Consider the following 23,240-nt stretch of genomic DNA (forward strand, 5'->3'; position numbering starts at 1 on the left):
GTGATTGTGGTATCACTTTTTTGGAGCCAATAGATCTGATCGGAAATTTGGCAGAAATGCAAGCCCTCCAGTAATTGTCATAGCAACACATTTTGTGTTGTAGCATCTAAGAGATCATACAGCAGAGAAAGTAGGCAGTGTTCAAACAAATATGTTCAATTGGGATAAGACTAAGAGGGCATCTGAGTATTTAAATAAGCAATATTTGTAAAGTTAAGATCTTGAAAGAAGAAAGATCCAGATGAGTTGTTAATTGCATTAGAGATCTAGGGAATTGAAAAGATATATTAGTTTCGTTACAGCAGACTTTAACCTCCTTCCCCCAACATTGAGAAGGATTTGATGATTTGCTCAATGCTGACAATAGCACTGAATTTAGATAATGCAGTCTAGTTGTCTCAACACCTGTCTGGTGTTGCTAATTTTCCCTGTGTGCCTTATGATGGGCAGGTGTAGGCCCAGGGTGAAGTCCTGCCTCAACTCTTACCAGGACCAATGATTGTATAATTCAATTTTTTTTATTTGAAATTGATGTTAACCTTAAACCCCATAAATGTTAAGTATTCATGTAAAAACTGAAATAAAAGAAAACACTACCAGGAAATTATGCTTTTCAGTATTTCTGATTTTTATTTTCGACATTAACACTGAGCGAGACCCTAGGTACATTCCACTTTCCAGTGTTCCAAAATACAAAAATAGATGTTCCAGACACCATTTTGTGAAATGTTCCTTAAATGCTTTAGAATTTCTTTGTTCCATTTCAAATTGAACTTCTCTTAAATCTTTGAAGAGAAAAAAAAATAAGCACAGTATATGAACAATAGCAGCCAACAGAGGGGGCACTTGTACCGTATCCCCAGTATAAAGCTTCAGACAAACTGCTGTCAGGAAAAAGGAGTGGCAGTGAAATTGCAAAACATGGAATGACTAGGTAATTGAAGATCTGGCACTTTCAGAGTGAGCTAAATTCAGAATATCCCAAAGGATGTCCTTTCCAAGTCCTGCATTTTATCCAACATAAGTGCCTTTTTTATCTCCCCTCCAAAAAAAAAAACATTCTATACAGGAAAGTAGTTGTACCTAAACCGTTACAAGAAGAATATGAAGTGTAAAAACATCTCCTTGATTCCGAGTACAACTGGTACAAAGAGCTTTCCATGGTTTCCCTTCAGCAGCTTTCAAGTTTAAGGCGTCCTCCATCTCCTTCGCTTACAAATCTTTTCCGTCCCCTTTAAAAAACAATTAGTAAATAAGTGCAGTTATTACATGGAAAGACCTTAAAAGTTTTTAATGAGAAAAAAAACACTTCTCCCTGCAACTCCAGAAACCTCCAAATAGGGAAAAAACACTAAAACAAGCATTTTAATTTAGAATCAGAGAGATAAGGATGAACAGGCTTCATTTTAGTATACTCCATCAAAGCACAAAGAGAACAGTAATTTTGCTAGCATCCCCTAGTGTTAGTATTTGCTAGTATTCCCCAAAATAATATTCCCAAAAGAAATAGCCATCATAATGCAAAAAAAATAAGAAAACACCCCTGTGCTAAACAAGCCTTTCCAAACTATTTCTGTTGCTATTAATACAACATACTCAAAGTAAGAGTGGTTGGCCTAAAGAATTACAATTAACATACAATTAGAACTACACATTAAATTTTAAACTGTTCAAAGAATCAGATACAGAAATTTAAAATATAGATGTTGACTCAAAGGAAGCCGAAAAAAATATGCCTTCTTGTTGAAAGGCATGTTCAGTTAAATCTAAATCAGGATCCTGTAAACAGACTAGCTTGTGTGAAAACTATTAATCTGCTTGATGATGGAATTCAGTAAAACAAATTGCAGGTAAGAAAAAAACAAAAGTCCAAACATCATGCATATTGGAATAAACGTTTTCGTTTGCAGTCACACATGAATCATTTGCTGTCAGCCAAATCACAACTTAAACTTGTGCTAGAAAGTTTGTGAACCCTTGAGAAGTTTCTGAATTTCTGCATACATTTGACATAAAATGTGATCAGATCTTCATCTAAGTCATAAAAATAGATAAAAGAGAACCCAATAAAACAAATAACACACAAAGGGATATACGTTATCATTCATTTAGTTATCAGAATGTTCCAAAATTAAATGTCTTTGTCGGAAAAAGTATATGAACCCATGCTTTCAGTAACTGGTGTGACCCCCTTGAGCAGCAATGACTTCAACCAAACGTTTACGGTACTGTTGATCAGTCCCGCACATCGGTTTGTTTAAAAACAGGTGCAAGTTTAAAGTGACACTTGTTTTAAGTGACCAAAACTGGGCATGTACCTTCTCAAATCTACTGCTATTTATATTGAAAAACCACACCGGGCACAAACAGTCTCTTACAGAAACTGCTCCATGTCAAGTTTTGTATATCATGTTTGACAGCAGACCACCACTCACCTGCAAGGACAAAGGTCTCTCAGCCTTTTGCCAATAATGCCAGCACTGAAACTCTGCTCCACAAATTGCTCCAGCACCAAATAAGCACATGGAACATCAATGTTAATTTCTGGGATTTCTGCATAAATCCGTTGAAATCCCTGGAAAAGATTTTTTTAAGGGACATTAACCATCAGTGAATTTCACTAAAATTATTTTAAAAATGAACTGTAATGAATAAGGTTGCAATACTATAGTTGTAAAGATCACAATTTTCCGTAGTTCCTATTTCTTAGAATATCGGTTTTTGTTTTGTTTCAAATCCCCACCTGAAAAAAGTTTCTTACCAGCTCTGGGATTTTATATTACCATAATATATATTTATGTGCAACTGCTACGCAAAGCTTTAACCATCAATTAAAAACAAAACAAAAGGTGCTTCAGATTTTCAAAATCATAAATACTTTTGGATATTAGATGGGGAAAAAAGTCAGATGTAATATTGCTTTATAACACTAGATGGCGTCCTCACCCTACTCATCTGGTCTACAGTGATGACAGAGGATTCCCACAGAAACTTGAGTAGCTGTAAAATCATTTTGAGGGTTGTCTCTCCTTTAGATTCCAAGACCATGACTATAGCCTACAAGAAGACAAGAAGTCAATATATTGTGCAATAATGATGAATTTATAATTTTATTCAAGTGAAAAAGGCAAGAAATAATATTTTTTTTTAGAGTTTGGCAGCCAGTGGTGATGTGATCTAAAAATAACCCCTTTTTTAATTTAAACTTAAGTAAGTACTTGGAATAAGCCACTAAAAAGCTAATTTCTGACAAGGGACGGTTACTTACAAATTCTCTTTTTTTTCAAGAAAAATATGCAGGCAATTACTGAAAAAAGCACAAGCGCAATCATTTTCCTTGCAATCTTTTGGATTCAGAGGGAGAGACTTAAAGGTGTAGGGATGTAGGTGATGCAATCTCAATAGGGTAACCACTTTTCACAATACTGTATGCTACAGAGAAGGACAAATAGTTATAATTAGTGGGTTTCAAAAAACAAATGTGGCCTTACTTCATAGACAAATTCATGGTAAAAATGAGGCACTTCTAGTTCCCTGAGACACCGTTCTGCTTCCATTACTTCTCCTGACAGCAGGTACTCCTTCAGAAGCAAGTTAACCTGGAAGAAGAGGAGTAACACTGTAATGTAGGGGAGCCTCTATATTAACCCACAGAACCAAATAACTGAACACTAGTAAATCAGTGTAATAAGGTGATAGCCTCCCCCACAGTGACAACTGCAAGTTGATGATCCGATTACGGTTTCTCCATGCTCTACCACCATGGAATGAGAGCCAGAACCTGTATCAGATATAGCCAGCACCTAATAATCTTGTAATCACCTTTACAGCTCTTCCATGAAGATCAATTGCCTAAGTGTATCTAGCTGTTATGTCTAAGTGAATCCCTTCTAGATGAATCACTGCTTTCTGCATCTGGAGATCAAAAAGTGCTTCCCAGCAGTTAGAAATAGTGGATTTATGGACAAAAATGCGCTAGTAACATTAGATTGCAATCCTAATAGCAAGCCAGCTTTCAGTTATTTCTGTCAATGTACTGTAGTAGTGGTTCTAACCAGCAAATTTATAGTACGTGCCTCCAACCCACACAAACACCTCTATATACAGTATATACATTCACATCTGTATATATCCATACTGCAGCTTGTGTGCTACCATAAAGGATAAAAGTATCCTGCATCATTGCATAAATCCCCTCTTTGTAAACTACATTGGCACCATCAAATTCAGTACAATTAAAGATTCTTCTACTTACCTGAGGCACCGAATAGTTTATCTTCAAGTTAACTAATTCACTACACGAGTACAGTCCAGCTGTTAAATCGAGATCTACGGATTCAAAAAGGCTCTATGCATTCAACACCTCTACTGTGAAACTCACTGGCCAAACCATTAGAAATTCTGTGACTGACAACCTTTTAAAATCTCACTAAAAAACTAGGTTTTTAATGTGTGAGTATTGCTCTAATTTTCCACCTTGAACAGCGTTTATAAATTGAACTATTATAAACTTCACTTTGCAAATGCAAACTTGAGCACTAATTTTTATCATAAATTGACTTGATTTACCATGACAATACATCTCTAATCTCAGTGCTAGTACATCCTCTATAATATTCAAATTAGTTAGCATGAACTAATTTGTTAGAGGGAAGAACGCATGCTGTGCTTCAAAGGTTCCATCAATATTGCACCAAATCTGCATTCTTTTTAGAAAATGGAATGTCCCTCAAAAAATTGTCAGAAAAAGCCAGACAGTCCTTATCTGCATAAATATCATTACGAATTTACCATTCAGGTTTCTCACCTCTTTTATGAGCTGTTTGACAGGCCTCTGGCCTCCTCCTGTTCCCCACACATTCTCTATGTGTAGACCTCCCTTGCTCATTTTTAACAGCACTGCTGCTCGGTCCAGGGCTGCTCTGTAAATACAAGCATCTTAAACCTTTAACACACCACATCTATAATGGGGGATCTTACCAACTCCCCATATCAATGTACACAAACTGTTTCTAAAGAAACCGAGCCAACACATCCACACAGATGAGGTGAATTATGTTGCAAGGCCTGAACTTGCAGATTTGTTCTGAGAAAAGAGGCTATGACAACACCAAGCAACACTTAAGCAATGGTATTCCAGTTTTAAGGCCAGCATCACCCATCTACATTCCTGTACATTAGGATACATAATCTCTACACCTACACCTGTGAAACATGTAAAACAGGATATGCATTTTGAAAACAGCTTTTATAAGCTTGGGATACTCTACACTAAAGAGCATTTTACAATGAAGATTATAAAGATACATGTAACCCAGTTATTGCGGTCTTATCCTATGATGACCATCCAAGACTCAGCTGGATGTGATCGAGCGCAATGTTGATTTATTCTTGGATGTCCTTATAGAACTCAGCATTGCCTAATGTATAAAAAACTTCAATGGTTGTTGCTTTCTAAAAGGTAACAGCCAGTTGCAATGATATCGATGTCTTTTTAAATGTATTCAACTAAATGGTCCTACTTATTTTAAACTTCTCTCAGTACAAAACACAGGTTATACTTTAAGACAATCTGAGGTGATATTTTAAAGTTCCCAATGTATACCATTAGTTTGAAAGTAAGGCTTTGGACTATAAGCCTCTGATGGATTGGAACAACCAATCCTCTGAACTAAGATCACAGTATGTTAAAAACTGATTTTACATTTAAAAACAGTATGTTCTTGTAAATGAAATAATTATACTTCAGATTTTATTTATTCTATTCTCCTTTCATGGCAGGTATATAGTCTGTATGTTTACTTTTTTTGTGTGGTATGTGTTGTATTTTGTCTATTTTTATGTAAGTATTCTAACAGGACCCTCTTGCAAACGAGATAATGCAAAGGATTTTATCCTGTCAATAAACTTTGGAAAAAGAAGAAAAACAGCAGACTGAATTTCTTTAATGCCTAAGTACAACAATGATTTCTGCCTTTTCTCATCAGGTACTAAAGCTAAAGAACTGTTTCCTGGGAGAACAAGAATAAAATCTTGAAAAGATTATTTCAGAAGATGCTCTTAGTACCTGGCATGTTCACAGTCCACTTTGCCTTTGTAGCTCTCAATGTAATTTCTGGACAGGATTTGATCCCCAACAGCTCGTGCAATGAACTGGCCAACAAGCTACAGAAAACATACAAAAGCAATTGCAATTATAAAGATGAGGTCACCAAAGCAGATGATACATCAGGAATTAAAACATCTTTAACCTGTACATTTAGCAGCAGTATCTTTCTTTTGTTGTACATCAGGGCATTAGAACTTAGAAAATGATGGATAGACTTTTATTTCCCTATGGGATTAATAAAGTATTATCTATCTATTTGTCAAGGCAAAATTTACACCACAACCATTGTACAAATGCAACAAAAACTGAAGATTTAACAAAAGATTACACTGTAATGTACAACAATATCTATCAGCTGCCTCTTACCCAGGGCCCTGTACAGACAGGTGCAATTTTGGTATTATTAATCAATAGAGGGTCACCGTAATTTGTCATGTGGCTTATGTTATCCTCAAGCACAATGCTCTATATGATGAAAAGGAATGTTTGATGTCCACACTGTTGACTAAAACTGCTAAGCATCCCATGGGACCTTCTGCCAGAGATAGAAATAATTTCTCTTTCCTCAATTCTTAAGCTTCTCCACTGTTAACCACAGTATTTTCTGTGCTCAAATTGGCAAGAGCAGGTGGTCAAGTCAGTTCCAGCAGGGCTGTTTGTACTCCTGGGTGCCGTCAGGTTCCAATGCAACTCTCTGCCCACAGCTCAAGACTGTGCTCATGGTTTTGTACTTAAGGACCACATGGACAGATTTGGAGGGTTTGCATTTTTGTGCTCATCATCTCCAAACATTAATGCTTTTCAGACTTCTTCCTAGAATTTGTCTCTCAGATTTTCATCTCTTACCTGCTAAGTTGTGTCTGTAAACAAAGTGCAGGCCAGTGAGCATTGCTTAAGTTTGCTTCATTGTTTGACTATTGTACCTTCTTAATAAAATTCAAACATCCACAACATATTGAATGTTGAATCGTACAGATCACGGCTATTTTCATGCAAGCTGAAATGAAAAATTCACAGATTTTGTGATCACTATAACAAATGTAATCCTAACACTGAAAAGGGCTGACTGAACAGTAAGCATGTGCAGTGTAAATGCAGCAACTTGTTAAAAGATTTTGAGCCAAGGTCATTTTTAATTCGATAACAATGCATCACTCTGGAATGCTACTAGCAATGCATATGAAGTATATATACAAAATGAGTTGTTTTTAGGTTTTGTGGCACTAAAAGCACTGCCCACAAGTTTGTTTACATTGTGCAATGCTCATACCCCCGACTCAGAGATCAGAATAGACTGGTCTAGTCATTTTGACAGGAACAATACATGTAGTCAACAGCCATTGTTTCTGTGCAGAGCCTGTAAAAGTAGTGAACTCCTCTTAACCTAAGCAGAACTAAGCTTGCAGTGTTTTTTCGAATGAGAGACAGAGGGTAGGGAGGGGGACCTTTAAACACTTCCTAAGCTGAGCTAGCAGTTGGCTCATGCAGAAACAATAGCAAGAGATCTCATGTCTCCGCGGGTGAAAGGAAAAAGCTGAAATTCATCTCTCACCAAGCTGTAGCATAGCAACATCAAATGTGCGCAGTGTAAGCGCATACCACAGAGCATCCTGTTCAGAATTCGCCCTCAGCTGATGTGGTCTGCCGAGACCGGAGGAGGGGAGATACAATCTAAAATTTTACTATCGCAAATACTCTTCCTACACCAGTTATTATGCAGGCTTTATTAAGGCTGTATTCCATTCCTTTCTTCTTCATTCTTCAGCTTCCAGAAATGTGCTCCAAAATTAAAATTACTGTTATTTTTAAACAGTAAAATTGTAATTCAAGAACTTTAAAATTAAAATTCTTGAAAATATAATAGTTGAGCCAAAACCTGGGAAAATTGGGAGACAACGTGAAAAGCTTGTGACGGGCTCTTTTTGCCGAACAGTCAGCTGGAGACCCATTGTGTAATAAAGTCCAGGAAAAACAGTTCCACAGTGGAATCCGAGGCAGGTGTATTTGCAGTGCTGGTTAACCAATAAAAAGCCAGGTTTTCAAGCAGCAAGAAGGGGACATGGAATGAACTACTGTCCACTTCTAGAAAAAGTCCTGGGGGTAAGTCCACTTAAAAGGTAAATTGTGCATTTACATTCACTCAACAAAGCCTTCTGAAGAGAAGAACTGGAATTTATGTATATTGTTTGGGCTTGAAGTTTCCTGCGTTTCTTTTTCATCACAACACTTTAATTTTGAGCCAATTCAGTTTGAGAAAAAACAATTTGATAATCGTGAAAAAAGCTTGGTTCCTCTTAAGTCCATTTCCAGACCAAACCGCCAATTCCATTTATCAATCTATTTTCTGACCCAATACAGGGTCACAGGAGAGCTGGAGCAGAAGCTTATCCTGGCAAGCAACAGGATCAAGGCAGGATACTACCTGGTCAGGACACCAGACTTTCACAGAGCAGACACAGACACATACAGACTAACCTACAAGTACGCCTTAGGACTGTGGGAGGAAACTGGAGCACCCAGAAAAAACCCACGCAAACATGGGGAGAACATGTCCACAGAGATGGCACTCCAGGGATTGAACCCAGGATCCCAGCTCTGCTGGCAGTAATGCTATCCACAGTGCCACAGTGCTGCCCTGAACTGCTGATCATTTTCCTTATTGTTAATTTGAATACAGCTGATGGACGACACTGATCACTTGTTCATCTACCATTTCATTCCTCTAACAACACATTTAGTCCCCAGTGTGTCCTTGTCCTGTATAAGAGATATGTTGACTACTTCAGCATATAAGATCCATGGTATTTTAAATGGACTGACAAACTGACAAATTTCAGTGGCTTATTGAAAAGAAAGGTTGTATACCTCTGATTTCCTTAAAAGGCAGTATTTCTCATGTAAACAGGTGTTACTTTCAAACAAACATTGAAAACTACCAATCCTATATATTGTTCAGTTTTATAACTGAGGGCTGTCACAGACAAAGCAAATGACAAACCGCTACATTGACAGAAACAACTGTAGATTACAAGTATGTGGACATCAGTGCACAAGGCAGACTTTTGTCTTCTGCCATCTCAAAAATGCCTAACCCCCCCAAAAAAATGTCTAGTTAAAAAAAAGAGATTCACCGTCTACTTACACAAAGAAAACTCCTGCTTTTTGATGTTCCAGATCACTTTTTTTTTTTACCATATTAGAAGTTAATTCCTCACGTCCATAAAAATGTCACTTCAGCTTCTCTATCCTTAATCACAGGAAACCCAGAGCAAAACGCACAGTGGAAGAAAAAGATGTGGAACCCCCCTGCATCCCCCAAGGGAAATCAATACAAACAGCAGAAAAGAAACTGTTTGTTAGTGGGGTGTCCCATACCTGTGGAGCCCCAGGCGTGTCCAAGACTAGGTCCGGCAGCTCCTTCAGCAACCTGTCAAATGATTTCTCCACATCATCAGGGCTGAGCACCTTCCCACACAGGTCAGTCAGCAGCTGGGAGGTCAGCTCTCTGTGGCTGGCTTTGGCCTCTAAGGCCAGGGACACTGCCAGCAATGGCACACCACTCTTCATCTCTCCCAAATTCAACTCACTCAGCAGCTCCTGCAGCAAGGACAAGTACATCAGACTGTGTGCAGCAGTAGCTAAAACACCATTTCTTCTTTGAAAGAATTCTCTCTAATAGGTTTTTAAATACCTTTGCACATAAGCACTTGCACCTGTGTAGGGACTTCCTTTCACATGATTGTGTCTTTTGCTCTGCAAGGAAGTCCCCATTGTAGAATATGACAGAATTATCAGGTGGTGGTATTCCTCATCATGAGCATATCTTTTGTGCTACTCCCAATAATTTTGTTTTCTGTAACATGGTGAGGACGCGTATAAAATGCAGATTGAAAGTAAAAGCTCCAATTAAGAGTGCACAAAAATAAGCTCTTGAAAGATTTGAATTTTGCATACACTTCTGCATTTAGAAATCACAGGATCTTCTGCTAGATACCAGTTTTTGGTTCACTGCTTTTTAATCCACTCAGCTGTTTGCAACACCATTATCGTCGTCGTTGGTGTTCCTATCATAATTACAGACTTTCCCTATTTATACTTCAAAGACTCTTGTTTAGATGAGAAACATTCATTTAAAAAGAGAAAAATTACTAAGGCACTTAATCACAGTTTCAAAGAATCTGTTTAAACTGAACCTTGGTTAAGAGCCCACAGAGGGAAGTAAAAATCCTTCCGAAGCCCATTTTAATCCTTAATTTAAAAAATATATATACTGTTCTCCTGGCAATACTCCATAGCAAAAACACATACTTTTCTCCTAAACCTGCATTCTTATTATTATGTTTACAAAAACATTTAAAGGCTTAAAAATAAATAGAGCCACATAAGGCCATTATGCTGAATTCTAAAAAAATAGTTTAGACATGTTCCAAAGACATTCGTCACTGAAGATTAATGGTTGTAAACCTTCCTTAATTTGCATGTATAGGGACTGCAGCATGTAATGGATAACCTCTGCACTTTAAAGGCTTATAAAAAAACGAACTGAATACAAGCTCGGTTCTGCAAATGGTTGCATTATCTCAAAGCTCAAGCAAGGCAAGACTGCAGTCAAGTGAAAGTTTTCACAATAAGATGCAGAGCAATAACTTACTACAACTTCATTAGTATCCCCATGCTCAAAGTACTCCTGCACAATCGGTGTCACAGTCTTCTCAAAGGCCCCCTCATCCAGTGGAAGGACCACAGTTTCGTAGACACAGTTCTCCTGTGAAACCAGTTACATCAATGAAAATTTGTCTGGATATTGTAACCTCTTTATACTGCAACACCTCAATTACACTGAACTGAAGGAGCTTTACTTCTGAAAGTGATCCCTAAATCAGTATCCTGTGGTAATAAGGACAAAGGTCAAAGTTTAATCTGATAACAGCATAAAAACTCTATACCCAAGTAATACAAGAAGAAAAGAACTGGCAGTTTTACCACTTAAAGCCACCAAAAAGTTGATCAAAACAATTTTTACACAACTGTGTAAGGAATGAGAACTTACTTATACAGCACATACAAACCAAAACTGTTGTACAAACTTGACTATTTGGAACATTTCATTAAAAGCTATATTTGGCTGTTCAAAAATGCTCCAAGTATGACAGTAAGTGTGGATTTGTGCAATTCAGTTTTACCACAGTGCAGTCTAACCCAGATTTATTTCCCTGTGCTTAGCTACCACATTATCCAGTCCAAGAAAAGCAAAAATAGTATATTAACCAGATTTCCCAGGGTGTCATAGAAAATACACAATCAACCATGGAGAAGGTACTTGTTGCTGTTGAACAATCAAGGGTAATGTACTGTAAGGCTACATGTTCCATTAACAAGGCTCTACTTTCATTCACAATGCTGCAGGAATTAGGGGAATTATTCACACAATATTACTTTCATAAATTTGGATTTTAATTAGGTCTAGCTTAATTTATGCGGTCTACAATTTTGCAACACTCTCCCCCATCCCACACACACACCATTAGTACTTTCCTCCTGAACTGTAGTAGCTTTGGCAGTATTTGTTTAATGGGACTGATTCAAACTTGAACAAACTCATCTGATCTTGTGATACATACTGTAAGCTAGGACACAAAGGGTTGCTTATACACAGTACAATACCTAAAACAGCAAAGAATATCAGTGCTTTATATCTTGCAGAGCAGTGACCCAAGACATTTTATGCTAACAGTACGGGCCTTGTTTTGTACAACCTACAATATCACAGGACCATGAAAGTCAAGTGTTGGCGTTAACTTAAATTTTCTTCACTGTAATTATGCCAAACAAAGTACAGACAGGGCTAGTAGGAAAATAAAAGACATAGCTAAAGCATCACATAATATTTTTATGTTTACATTATTCCAGTTTTTTAAATTGATACTTGATTGATACTCTGGCTTTTCCATATCACTATTAAAAAAGGTTCAGTACTGCTTTTCCACAATTATCCACATCTTGCAACACGGCCACAATTACTTGAAAATCTTCCCACAATTCATACAGTACCTTTCTGGATTTTTTAAAGTAGTGTGTTACTCAAAACATGTGTTATATATCTGATGGTATTTAACAAACTTGCACAGCTATTGTTTCCACAGTATCACTCAGTAACTGCAAGCATGTTAAGAGTATTATGACAGAATGTTAAAGAAACCAATTCTATAAACACCAAGAGAAGCAAAACCAAGTCTAGATAAGCTCCACAAAAATAAGGAGTACTCATGTACCAAAAAGAGTCATCTGTAGATCCTAGAAATGATCTCTAGTTAAATTAGTCACAGTGAACACATTCAAGAGGAAATATATTTTGATATGCAGAGCTATTTAGAAGCAGTGGGCTAATATAGGTATAATGCTTCTTTTTCGTTACATACACTAATGCACATAAAACGACTGTGCCTCTCCATTCTCTTCTGCACTTTCTACTGGTCCATGTTAAACTGTTCAATATTTTACTCCAAAAACTCCAAAAGAGTGATGAGTTCACATTTATTCCCATTTAGTTACCATGTTTGAAGTAAAGAGGTTTACGAACTTATGAGATGCTATTATATGTAGATAAATTAAAATAATTTATGCATAACTGACTTAAATTTGAATTGTCCTCCAAATTTAATGGCAAAGTTTAAGTTGGGCAGGTAAGAATTCACACCCTGGACAGGAGTGCAAGAAATTCAGCCATCATTACCTGATCTTCATCATAATTGGGGTCTCGGACATCGATTTCTTCAAGGTCATACACCTCGCCAGGAGGGCCCCAAACTCCTTTACCTCCAGCGCCACCTACAAGTGGAGAGTAAAAAACATACTCCTCAGGAACAAGATCCAAAATAATCATTATCCCCAAGTGGTGCTTTTTTGTGTACTGCGGGGATCAATAGTACAGAACTGTAAATATAATAAACAGTAGAAACCTGTCTACTGAACTGCACCGCTGTTATTGTATGTATGTGATCTGGCTGAATTTTCGGGCTTCAGCTTCACTTGATCCTACATCACAAACTAAATGCTTTCAACCCTGGAGCTCTGAGGTGCCTGTGTGTGGAGCTTGTGTGTTCTCCCCATGTTCGCGTGGGTTTCCTCCAGGTTCTCCAGTTTCCTCCCACAGTTAAAAAAATAAAAATACTGGTAGGTTAACTGGCTTCTGGTAAAACTGCCCTGGCGCGAGTGTGTGGGTGTCTGTGTCTGCCTTGCGATGGACTGGCGTCCCGGCTAGGGTGTACCCCACTTTGTGGCCATGGCTTGCTGAGATAGGCTCTGGCTGACCATGACCCTGAATTGGATAAAACAGAAAATGGATGGATGGATACTACAATGGCATAATATCAGCCAGCTTTACAGCATAAAAGTTTTGAGGATTTTGCCCCAGGGAGCCCCTTCTGTTCCTTTAAGGTTGTAATCCTTTTTTTAAACGGACAAAATCAGTGAAGAAGAAACCCTCATTGACGATGACAATATGGAAAGAACTCACTGAGGCAGCAGAATATTTATCTGAGCAATACAAGTGAAGTATAATGCTGAAAGGTACAGCATTCCAAGCTATGAACCCCAAGCGGTCTGCAGTGCTGCATCGAAGTCTCACTGAATTGTGAGCAGGTTATGACCGAGGTGTAAGAGTTAAATAAAGACTTAACTGCACTAAAAAAACAACAACATTTTTCTCATTATTCGCATTGCTGCTGAACCTGCTCAGAATATAAGGGTAGCAAGAGCAGGCACACATGCAGGTTCACCTCTTTACTATTGGTTTCCAAGACCAAATGCACACTCACTCATTTCCAATGTCTCCGACGGAGCACTTTTTTTTGTATTTGTCCTTGTAAGCTATTGGGCTGCAGACCATCTGTTTAACCCTGGAAACTAAAGAAAACGGCTAAAAAACACACCCAAAAAGAAAATCTGATCTCAGTTCCTAGCTTAAATCGATCTTTGTGTTCCATTTGCTGCTTTTATAAATGAGCTCAATCATTTCCAGGCACACAAACCTCCGGGTTAGTCATCTTAAGCAGGTGCAAATATTTAGTAAAAGACAGCTTTGCCAGTTTGCAGATGTAGGTAAAAAAATGACTTAGAATCAATAAAATACAATAAATGAGAATAGTGTCATTGTCATGAGAATTGCCAGTCAACTAAAACATACCACTGCAGCATCAACCAGACTTGTTTACCAGGTTTTAGTTCTGCAATGGCTCCAACAGACATTGTACATTGTAAATATGTGATTATTTAAGTGGTGATGGTATATCTCAGCTCTTTTTTTCTTATCAAGAAAAAACTAAATATTAAAGTACAAGTCAATTATACCTAATAAAGGTACCATCTCCATCATCTCCATACCTAAAATTTCATATTAGTAAAGTAATTCAATGGACTACTTTGCAGAGCACAAACTAAACACTACTTGGTGTTAAAATGAGCTATTCTGACATAATTAGGATTTGTTCTTTTATAGTAAGTACAATGGCTGGTGTCCTACATGAGAGGAGAGCAAAATAGTTCTAGCTAGTCGAGTAAATTGCTCAGTGGCACCATGAGCACTTTCTGACAATTGATCCTGACCTGGAAAAACAATATTGCCCTGGAAGTCTGCCAAAGAAGGCATATTGTTCCATCTTATCATAACTCATGTGGGACTTAGACTAATGTACTCTGAGGGATTAACAGGAAAGTCCACCTTTATCTCATTCATAACGGGGCTCAAAGTCATCATCGTGCAGCACGTAGCCCCTCAGTACGTACTTCCAAGATTGGGGTCAACAGAAACCGTAAGAGACACCAGCAGCGATTAAAAGAGGAGGCTGGGCTACATCGGTCAAAAGATTATTCCCAATTTACAAACGGCTGGTTTAAAAATAAAGAGTTCTGACAATGAAGCACCATATGTAGTTTTTCTGCATACAAGATATGCACCTACACAAAATGTATCTTCTTGATCTGTAAATTCTTTGTATGACAAAAAGCAAACTTTAATTTTCTACTACAGAAATACAACAAGGAAAATATCACTGTCAGATTCTCCAACTGATGGGTAACAGCTAAAATTTACAACTAGAATATCAGTTATGCATCTTAATCCCCTAGCAAATTAATCTCAGAAGATATTTTACCATGTCTTGTAACCTTTAGGTGAAATGGCAATAGGCTTTTTTGTATCACATCCGTGTAAAGGTTAAATGTAAGTTTGATTAAGGCCATGTAGAAAGCACAGCACGAAACACTACCTTTTCAAATGTTATGTCTTTGCTGCTAAATATCAGGGCATGCCTGACTCACCAGTGAGTTTTCAAAGCCTCACTTGCTTTCCTTGTGTTTAATGCAAGTTTTGTGCAGTCACCGATATAAGTTTTTATAAAGGAAAATTAAATTCTGAAGTAATTATCAACTTTACTTATCCAACTCAAAATCAGATGTACTGGAAACACCCTATTTAATGACTGACAAAGGATGTAACCACTGGTCCCACAGTGTTTGTATTCAGTATTACATTAACTATTCAGTGCTCCTGTCTGAAACACTTTTACTGTATATCACACCTTAGTAAGTAAACCAGGCAGGAGAAAAACGTGGCTCCTGTAAACCCCTTAAAAACAGTGATCACAATTCCCTTGATAAGCAGGCATCTGGGCAACGGTGTACATCTGTGCAGCACTTCATTCAGTGACTCTTTCAAGCACTTCGGCACTAGAATAAACACTTTATGCAACTCTTAATTTTTAAATTCACTTGACACTACAAGAAAGGGGGTTTTCAATTGCTCTGATCCCTTATAAAATGCACTACCTGGTAACACACTGAAATCCTGTGCTATTGCATGTGTATGCATGAGCTCAACCCCAGACGGGTACACCAGATGAACAGAAGACCCAACCACTACTACAACCACCTACAGTGAAACAGAAAGCAATGTAGGTCAAATAAACAGGTTCTGGATATTAGCACCTACTTTCACATCAACTGGATATCACTTATTTTATCTGTAAAAGGTAGTCCAAAGTCAAATACATTTTCATCTAGGTAATTGCATCAACTGGGCGTCAGCAAAACTAGCTGTTTGAGGATCCTTCTAACTCATACAAACAAAAAGACATTTACGAGTTTACTCTGTACATCACATCTGGGATTCTTTACGTGCTACTTGATAATCTTATCTTTTTAAAAATTAATGCAACATACTTGGAGAAAACTACCGAATTAAGCAGGACTTGCAGAAAAACAGACAAGACTAGCAGAAAACTACCTTTCTTCGGCAGCCCCCTGCCCTTCCCAGACCGGGACTTTCTGTCCAGCAGCTTGCTCTTGGGGCTGGTAGGGGTGACCAGCGGGCTGCGGGTGCTCTCCCCGTTATCGCTGAGGGAGTCCCCCCGGCCAGAGTCTCGGGAGGAGTTCTTCCTCAGCCGCCTCTTGGCCTTGGCCTTCACCCGCGCTTCGTGGATGGTAACCGTGGGAGAGGTGATCCAGTTCCCATTCATCTCATTGTCCAGCTTGGTGGTCTCCACCTTCTCGTCTTCACCAGACGGACTGGAGTCACTCAAAGCTTCGGCTGCTGTAGAAGACAATTCACTCGTCAGTCCCACTCACATTTTTTTTTCCCCCACTATGGAAATCTCAAAAGAAACAGGCTGGCTGTTACCACCTGTGCAGATCATGGGTCTTGTTTCAATCAAACTGGCCTCTTGACATTCAAACTCCTTCCACAGATTTCTTCCCTGTGCCTAAACCTTCATTTAAACTTAAGAGTTGATAAGCTTTCCAGTATAATTCTGTTTGGCCAGAAGGAAAACAAAGATTTGCCTTCTGTGAACCACTGTAGCCATGAGCCAAATCTATTAAAACAGAAGAAAAAGGGAAGGAGAAGCTTAAAGCATCTTTATTAACTGCACGTCTTTGAACGTATAGAGTACAGTTCTCTCAAGATGTGCTGAAGAAATCCACCTGGACAAGAGCTGCTCTGCTCCTCACTCAGATGGTACTTTCACGCAGGACAAACATTAAAAACACAACTTGCCAGCTGGAATGCAAGTTTTACCTGTCAGTACAGGTAATAAAAGGACAAGTCAAGAACATCAAATGCTCAGGTGTAAAATGAAACAATGTTTTCCACTTTTTTTTACCATTGAAGTTAAGATCAGACTTAATTCATTAATATTCCACCATATTTGGTCACACTACTTACTAAACATTTTGCCATTTCTAGCAGTACAAGGCACAAAGCTAGTCCTACTGGTTAAACAGCACCAATTTGGGGAAAAAAAGTCCCGTTGCCAAAGATATGCATGGTAGTCTACCACTGAATTAAGTTTGATCTTAAACTGCATCTATTTATTCAACTAAACATAAAAAGACCTTAGTGGTAAACGAGCTTGGCCAAATGAGGAGATTCACGAAGCAGATTTATGGCTCAGATTTGCTTTCTCCCAATTACACTGACGATGATCAGTTTGTGCTACTGCAAACAAGAGAAAGGTGACTTATCTATTGGACACGACTGTAAACAGGATGTGGACAACGTTTGTGGAAACTTTAAACAGTATTTGTAAACTAGAATGCCGTACTACAAATGAGCAGCTGGTTAGTGGCGAGAGCAGCACATGAATTTCTCTGCATGCGTTTTCAAGTCCATCACAGTCAGTCAGGAGCTGCTGCTACACAACACTTTGAGATTAAGCAAAATCAAGCTGTATGGAACTACACACTTCAGCAAAAGACACTCCAGAACAACTGAAAAGACCCCCAGTAATCTCCATAATAAACTCAAATGACTTTGTGTGAACAGGAATTGCATATGTAAGACTGTGATGTCTGCAAAAGGGCTTGCCTCACTTTTAATTAAACATGTCAATGCAAGGTGTGGTTCAGAATTAAACCATACAGATAGATGGTAATTAATGCTTACAGAACTTACTTAACCTCCTTATAGTTTTAGGTATAACTACAGATATCTGAATAACTAGAAGTTAGAGATATGACCCTTTTAAAGTAATGAAAAGAAACGCAAGATTGCAATACAACTCTAAGAGCATATACCATTCTTTTCTTTAGAGAAAAGTGCTCTCCGTAAAAACTTACAACTAAATTTCAGAACCTTATCAAATGAATCGTCACTCTGAAAGCAGAATGTACAATTTAATTACCTCGTTAAGTTAAGATCTAACAAGCCGTTTACAATGAATAAAATATACTAGCTGGCACATGCTGAACTCCAGTCTTTCGTCGTTTCTGAGCTACGTATGGAAGTAGCCGCATTTTGTCTTTCCATCAGCTGGCTGTTTTATCAAGTCACTCTGGATGCAAGAGCAGATTCCTTAAACACCAGAGCAGCGTTACCCACCTCTTTCCAACTGACTCCCCAACTTCAGCGACAAATAACAGCCTGTACTTCTTTCGTGCATTTTGCGCCACGATAATATAAAGTAAGAGAAAGTCCATAACTAACACAAAATCCAAGAAAAAACATGAAATGTTAAAAAACGAGCTGGCTGTAGGGGGTGTGTAGCAAACGAGGCACCTTACCTACGTGGTTAGCGGTAAGCCAAGCTTCGATTTCGGTCGCCATGGTGCACAAAGCGGTCCGCTGCAAAAGCAAAACAAAAGCCGAAGTTATTCTCCTTTCGTCAAAAAATGCAAATTTATCACACTTGCAGACACGGCTTTCCCTGCACGTCGTGTACGTGGTTTTCTAAACGAAACTTCTGCAGGAAGGTTGCAAGACATTGAAGTCACACACTTGTCCGTACATGCCCGGAGATCCTCTGTCCTCCTTTCTCTGCTGGAACAGCATTGTGTCACACACGATCTTGATTTCCTATTCCCCGTTTCCTATACCTTTGAGCCACGGCGATACCCCAGGGCATCATTCAAACATTTTGCTGTAAAGATGATGTAAACGGTCCCCACCATTAGTGGGGTACCACTGGCAAGCTACTTGCTTTCTAGAAAATTCTACGAGTTTCGCTCTGCAAACCCAGCAGATAAATTAAACAAGTACCTGATGCAAAACGTAAAATAATGACAAATGTATACATTACCGTGGATAAACACTGCATTAAATGACCCATTACAGTAAATGCTTAGAATAATGCAGACTAACGCATCAATTGCACTACATTAGCATGATGCCATAATTTGAATGCAGCAAAGCAGGTGCAGTTAATTATTCAACAGCACTAAAAGAAGCCGAGCATGTTTCTGATTTAACGTCCTTGTTTCGTTTACTAGTACCTGTAGTCTTGTACTATATACCGAGTATGGCAACTTAGTGTTAACTATGTTTATTATCTACAGTACTTAACCAACAACAATCAGAGCTTCCGAAAACACCTAATTTCTGTTTTCTTAATCTCGTACATTACAAAATTTGAACAAAAGCGATCATACTTTACAACTGGAGTGCAATGTTATGACCGCAAAAGTATCCACTAGTTGTACTAACCTACTGCGTTCACTCAAACCCAATCCCAGCAGCAACTTCCAAGTCTCGATTGTTTTTGTTTTCTCTGCCCAGCAACAATGTCACATGATCTCCACCCCTGCATTTTATTGGTCAGAGGAAAGGAGGGGGAATACTTCAACAACCTATCGGAACCACTGCATGTTTTTTTAAAACTCACTTTACGAAAATAAATAAAACAAGTCAATTCCACCTTTTTATGTGCTGCCACCTACAGGTTGGCGGTCCTGTACTACCGCTGCGAGTTAATAAAACAAATCGACTGCATTGTGGTGAGGTAGCCCTACACACTTCTTATATAGGGTTACCAGGTTGTAAGTATGCATTGATAATTACTTCTGAAACAAAACTACACAAAATAATTACAAAATCTGGATCTGATACAACTAAAAGTACTGTTTCAAAACGCAGGTTTTCACTACAATGACAAATAAAATGAGGTTTTGGAGAATCATCAGAATTCCTGACATTGGAATTCTGGATATGATTGCACTCTTTTCTGGCGCTTTAACACAAATTATTTCAAAAGCGTGTAAAATACTTCCGTGATAAAAAGTATTCAACACATGTGATTTACGAACGATGCGGTTATGCATATTAGATTAACAAACCTGCTTCTGTATATGCGTCACCTGTCTTCCATACTGTCGATTATGCATTATTTGCAATTCTCAAAGCAATGTGAAGCAGCACGCATGAAAAGGAAGATGGTCCCATACAAATTCTTTAAAATGTATTTACTATGTATTTTAATCATTTTCAGTTCATGAAAATTATTTGCGTAGTTATAGGCAGTCATTAGAGCTTACTATTCAACCTCACAAGAATAACTTTCGGTCCTTGGACTACTTTCTTTTAAGCACGCAGAGCGTTCTTTTCATGCGCAGATTTCTTTTTCTCCGCATGGTAACTTTTAAACCGGATAATTTGAGCACAAGAAGACTGGGTGCAACAATACAGAACCCGCAGCTAGAGTGCCCTTCACAATAACCAGAAAACCAATAACCGTGCTTAGTTATAAAAAAAAAGGTTTTAAATCAATTATACCTGATACACAGTATATTGTGGGGAAGTTGATAAAAAAAATCCAGCTGTTTCACATTAAGCAATGAATGAAATGTCCAAAGTAATAACGCACATGGGGAATGTACAATCATGTCGCTTAAATTCCTGCATGAGTCTGATTACACTGGATTTAAACGAGTGAGAGAGAAAACAATCCCACTAAAAGAAATTACAAATCAGCAATGGACAGATACAAAAAAGACAGATATTATCTCGTATGCAGCGCTTGATCACCTTCAGGCCAGCAGCCCAAGCAGCGGGAAGGCAGCCTGCTCATTAGATGTGACTGGAGCCGCACTGCTCTGGCTCAGCAGTGTACAGTACCACTGTCTCTCTGGGCTGCTCCGCGATGGCGTCAGGCCTCCTGAGGAAAAGGGGGATAAGTGGCTCACCTCCGTGTTGGCGGCAGTAAGAGAGTGAGACTTCCCTTGTCTGGGACGCTGGCCAATTGCTCCTCTTTGCAGCAATGAAGCTGCCATTTACAGAGGGGTCAAGTGGAGCACTGTGGTCAAAACTAAGCCTCATCCAGGTGTAAATAACACTCTCCATGCTGTGACAGGCAGCTCAATAACAGCTCTTCACTGTCAATCCAACGTAACGTACTCTCTTGGTTCACAGATAAAAAGCAATAATACAGTGTGTTTAGATAAACTTACAGATACACAGACAGGTATAGACAGAAAAATGAATGGATTCTTTCTTTGGTTTAAGTTTTAATCTCTAGTAAACATGCAGATTATTAATATTAAAACCTTTCTTTCTTCTTCCTTGCACTGTGGTTTGTAATATATACTTATTTTTGATTCACTGCATGATGGCCTACTTGTTACCATGGTGACATGCATCCAAGTCTTATGTTACCCTAGATAAATTGGGCCTAATTTCAGAGAATTAATCATCGAAATTTTTATGCAATTGCTTTGTGCAAAATTACCCTCCACGTGCATTAAACCTACTTTATAACACATTACATTTTTAAATGAGCTTTTGTTGAAATAAAACAGTGAAGTTGCTTTCAAAAATGCTCAAGTAAGCATATATTTTAACAATGTAAACTGCTAAATCAGTACATTCCCTGCATTTTCAGTGGGAAGAACAGTGATTTATGGTGGTAAAGCTCCTTTTGATATAAATTAACCTTGTGTGAAACCTAGAAACTGAAAAAGATAAGGTGGTGTTAAGAAACCCTGACAACGACAACAGTTAACAGTAGAGTAGAAGGGAAGGCATTAAATTAATAACATTGTCTTTCAAAAATTGGCTAGCTACCTTTCAATGTCTCATTTACAAGAAAACTTGTAAATATTTGGTGCACAAATGTCCTTGATAAGGATTTTTATTTTCCACTTTTGGATAGCCTGTGAAAATGAAGTAATTCACAAGGCTTTCATCTTCTGCTTTTACACCTCAGGGTGTGGACACTATTGCTCTTTTCACACAAAACTGTAAGCCAAACCGTTGTTTTTTTTTTTTCAAGTTTAATGAGAGTTTCACTTTCTTGTTATTTTCACTAACTCACAGGCTACTTAATTGTAATTATTTCATTTTTTTATTTAGGGAGAGCAAATAATTGTGATAGCAATGTGAAAAACAGGGGAGTTCTAAGTTTAGAGTCTCAAATGAATGCTGAACACCGTGAAGAACAAAATCTTGTTTAAAAAAAAAAAGACGTGGTAAGATTTTATGATGCACAGATTGCCTGTCATTGTAGAAGAGGGTGGATATAAAGTTTTACAGGTGCCACATGATTGCAAACAGCTCTTCAAAAGGCTCTGACTAGTTGGATGTCAGCAAGCCACTCACCTCATTTGTTCTTTTCTGAGCTCATAAATCTACTGTAGGAACTGCCAGCTGTCTGTGCCCACTGAAGTATGCTGGCCACAGATCTGTCTCTGGTTACACTGCTTTGGAAGGAAAGAAACACTGGGTTCAAAGCAAGGGAAGATGACACAGAGTGTTATCAGAGCTGTGAAAGCATGAGTCTTTTATATCAAATCAAGAAGTCTAAACTCCTTTAAAGTAACTGTCCTTTGGTACTGTAACATATGATAATGTATTTCAGAAGTCACTACCCCCCCTAATCTTAATTACTTAGTTGAACTAATTATTTGGATTAGAACCGTTTTTTAGGTCCAATCCAATAGATGATTGAAAAGACCTGCAGTATCCTGACATTGATGCCTTTATTATTATTATTTTTAATTCAGTACTCTGTTCTATTAAAAGCTCTTTTTGTGTGTACTGGAATCTGCATTGGTTACTAAGCTCATCACCAGCCAGCACTGGAACTTGTTAGTACACAGTAATTAGATTGGTTGCTTACAGATCACTCTCTAGCCTTTCCATTCTAGTGTCTTTTAGATTTAAGACAGGGGAAAGGAAATGCAAAAGCACAAGCACAAGAGCCTTGTACTGAAGATTAAAGGAATCAAATCCATTGCAATACCAAACTGGCTAAGGAAGCTGTGTCTTTCAGACAGTCGTTTCCACGTACTACTGTGTGTCAAAAAACATGGACTTGCCTTGTTCTTTGGTACATTTAATCTTAACTGCATTGGCTCTGTGCCTTTGCGT

At 38.2% G+C, this 23,240-nt stretch overlaps 1 protein-coding gene across 4 annotated transcripts; it reads right to left on the bottom strand.

Annotated features, from left to right (window-relative positions):
- Nucleotides 1-604: 604 nt before the first annotated feature.
- On the bottom strand, nt 605-19,666 carry pdcd4b (programmed cell death 4b). 4 transcript variants are annotated; one of them, XM_088635834.1, is made up of 12 exons: nt 19,584-19,666; nt 18,665-18,725; nt 16,392-16,697; nt 12,843-12,937; nt 10,761-10,874; nt 9,485-9,706; nt 6,068-6,165; nt 4,808-4,922; nt 3,492-3,599; nt 2,947-3,057; nt 2,436-2,575; nt 605-1,232 (listed from the first exon to the last, which is right to left on the bottom strand). In XM_088635834.1, the coding sequence occupies exons 2-12, from the start codon at nt 18,705-18,707 to the stop codon at nt 1,172-1,174; spliced, it is 1,413 nt and encodes a 470-aa protein (XP_088491960.1). In that variant the 5' UTR covers nt 18,708-18,725; nt 19,584-19,666; the 3' UTR covers nt 605-1,171. The 4 variants fall into 4 exon arrangements, with proteins under 4 accessions (XP_088491960.1, XP_088491959.1, XP_088491958.1 ...); XM_088635833.1 differs by having other exon boundaries at nt 19,529-19,616; XM_088635832.1 differs by lacking the exon at nt 19,584-19,666 and adding an exon at nt 18,879-18,947.
- Between the last annotated feature and the right edge of the window lie 3,574 nt (nt 19,667-23,240).

The sequence above is a fragment of the Lepisosteus platostomus genome, chromosome 6 (assembly GCF_059453375.1).
Source record: "Lepisosteus platostomus isolate fLepPlt1 chromosome 6, fLepPlt1.hap1, whole genome shotgun sequence".
Lineage (NCBI taxonomy): Eukaryota > Metazoa > Chordata > Actinopteri > Semionotiformes > Lepisosteidae > Lepisosteus > Lepisosteus platostomus.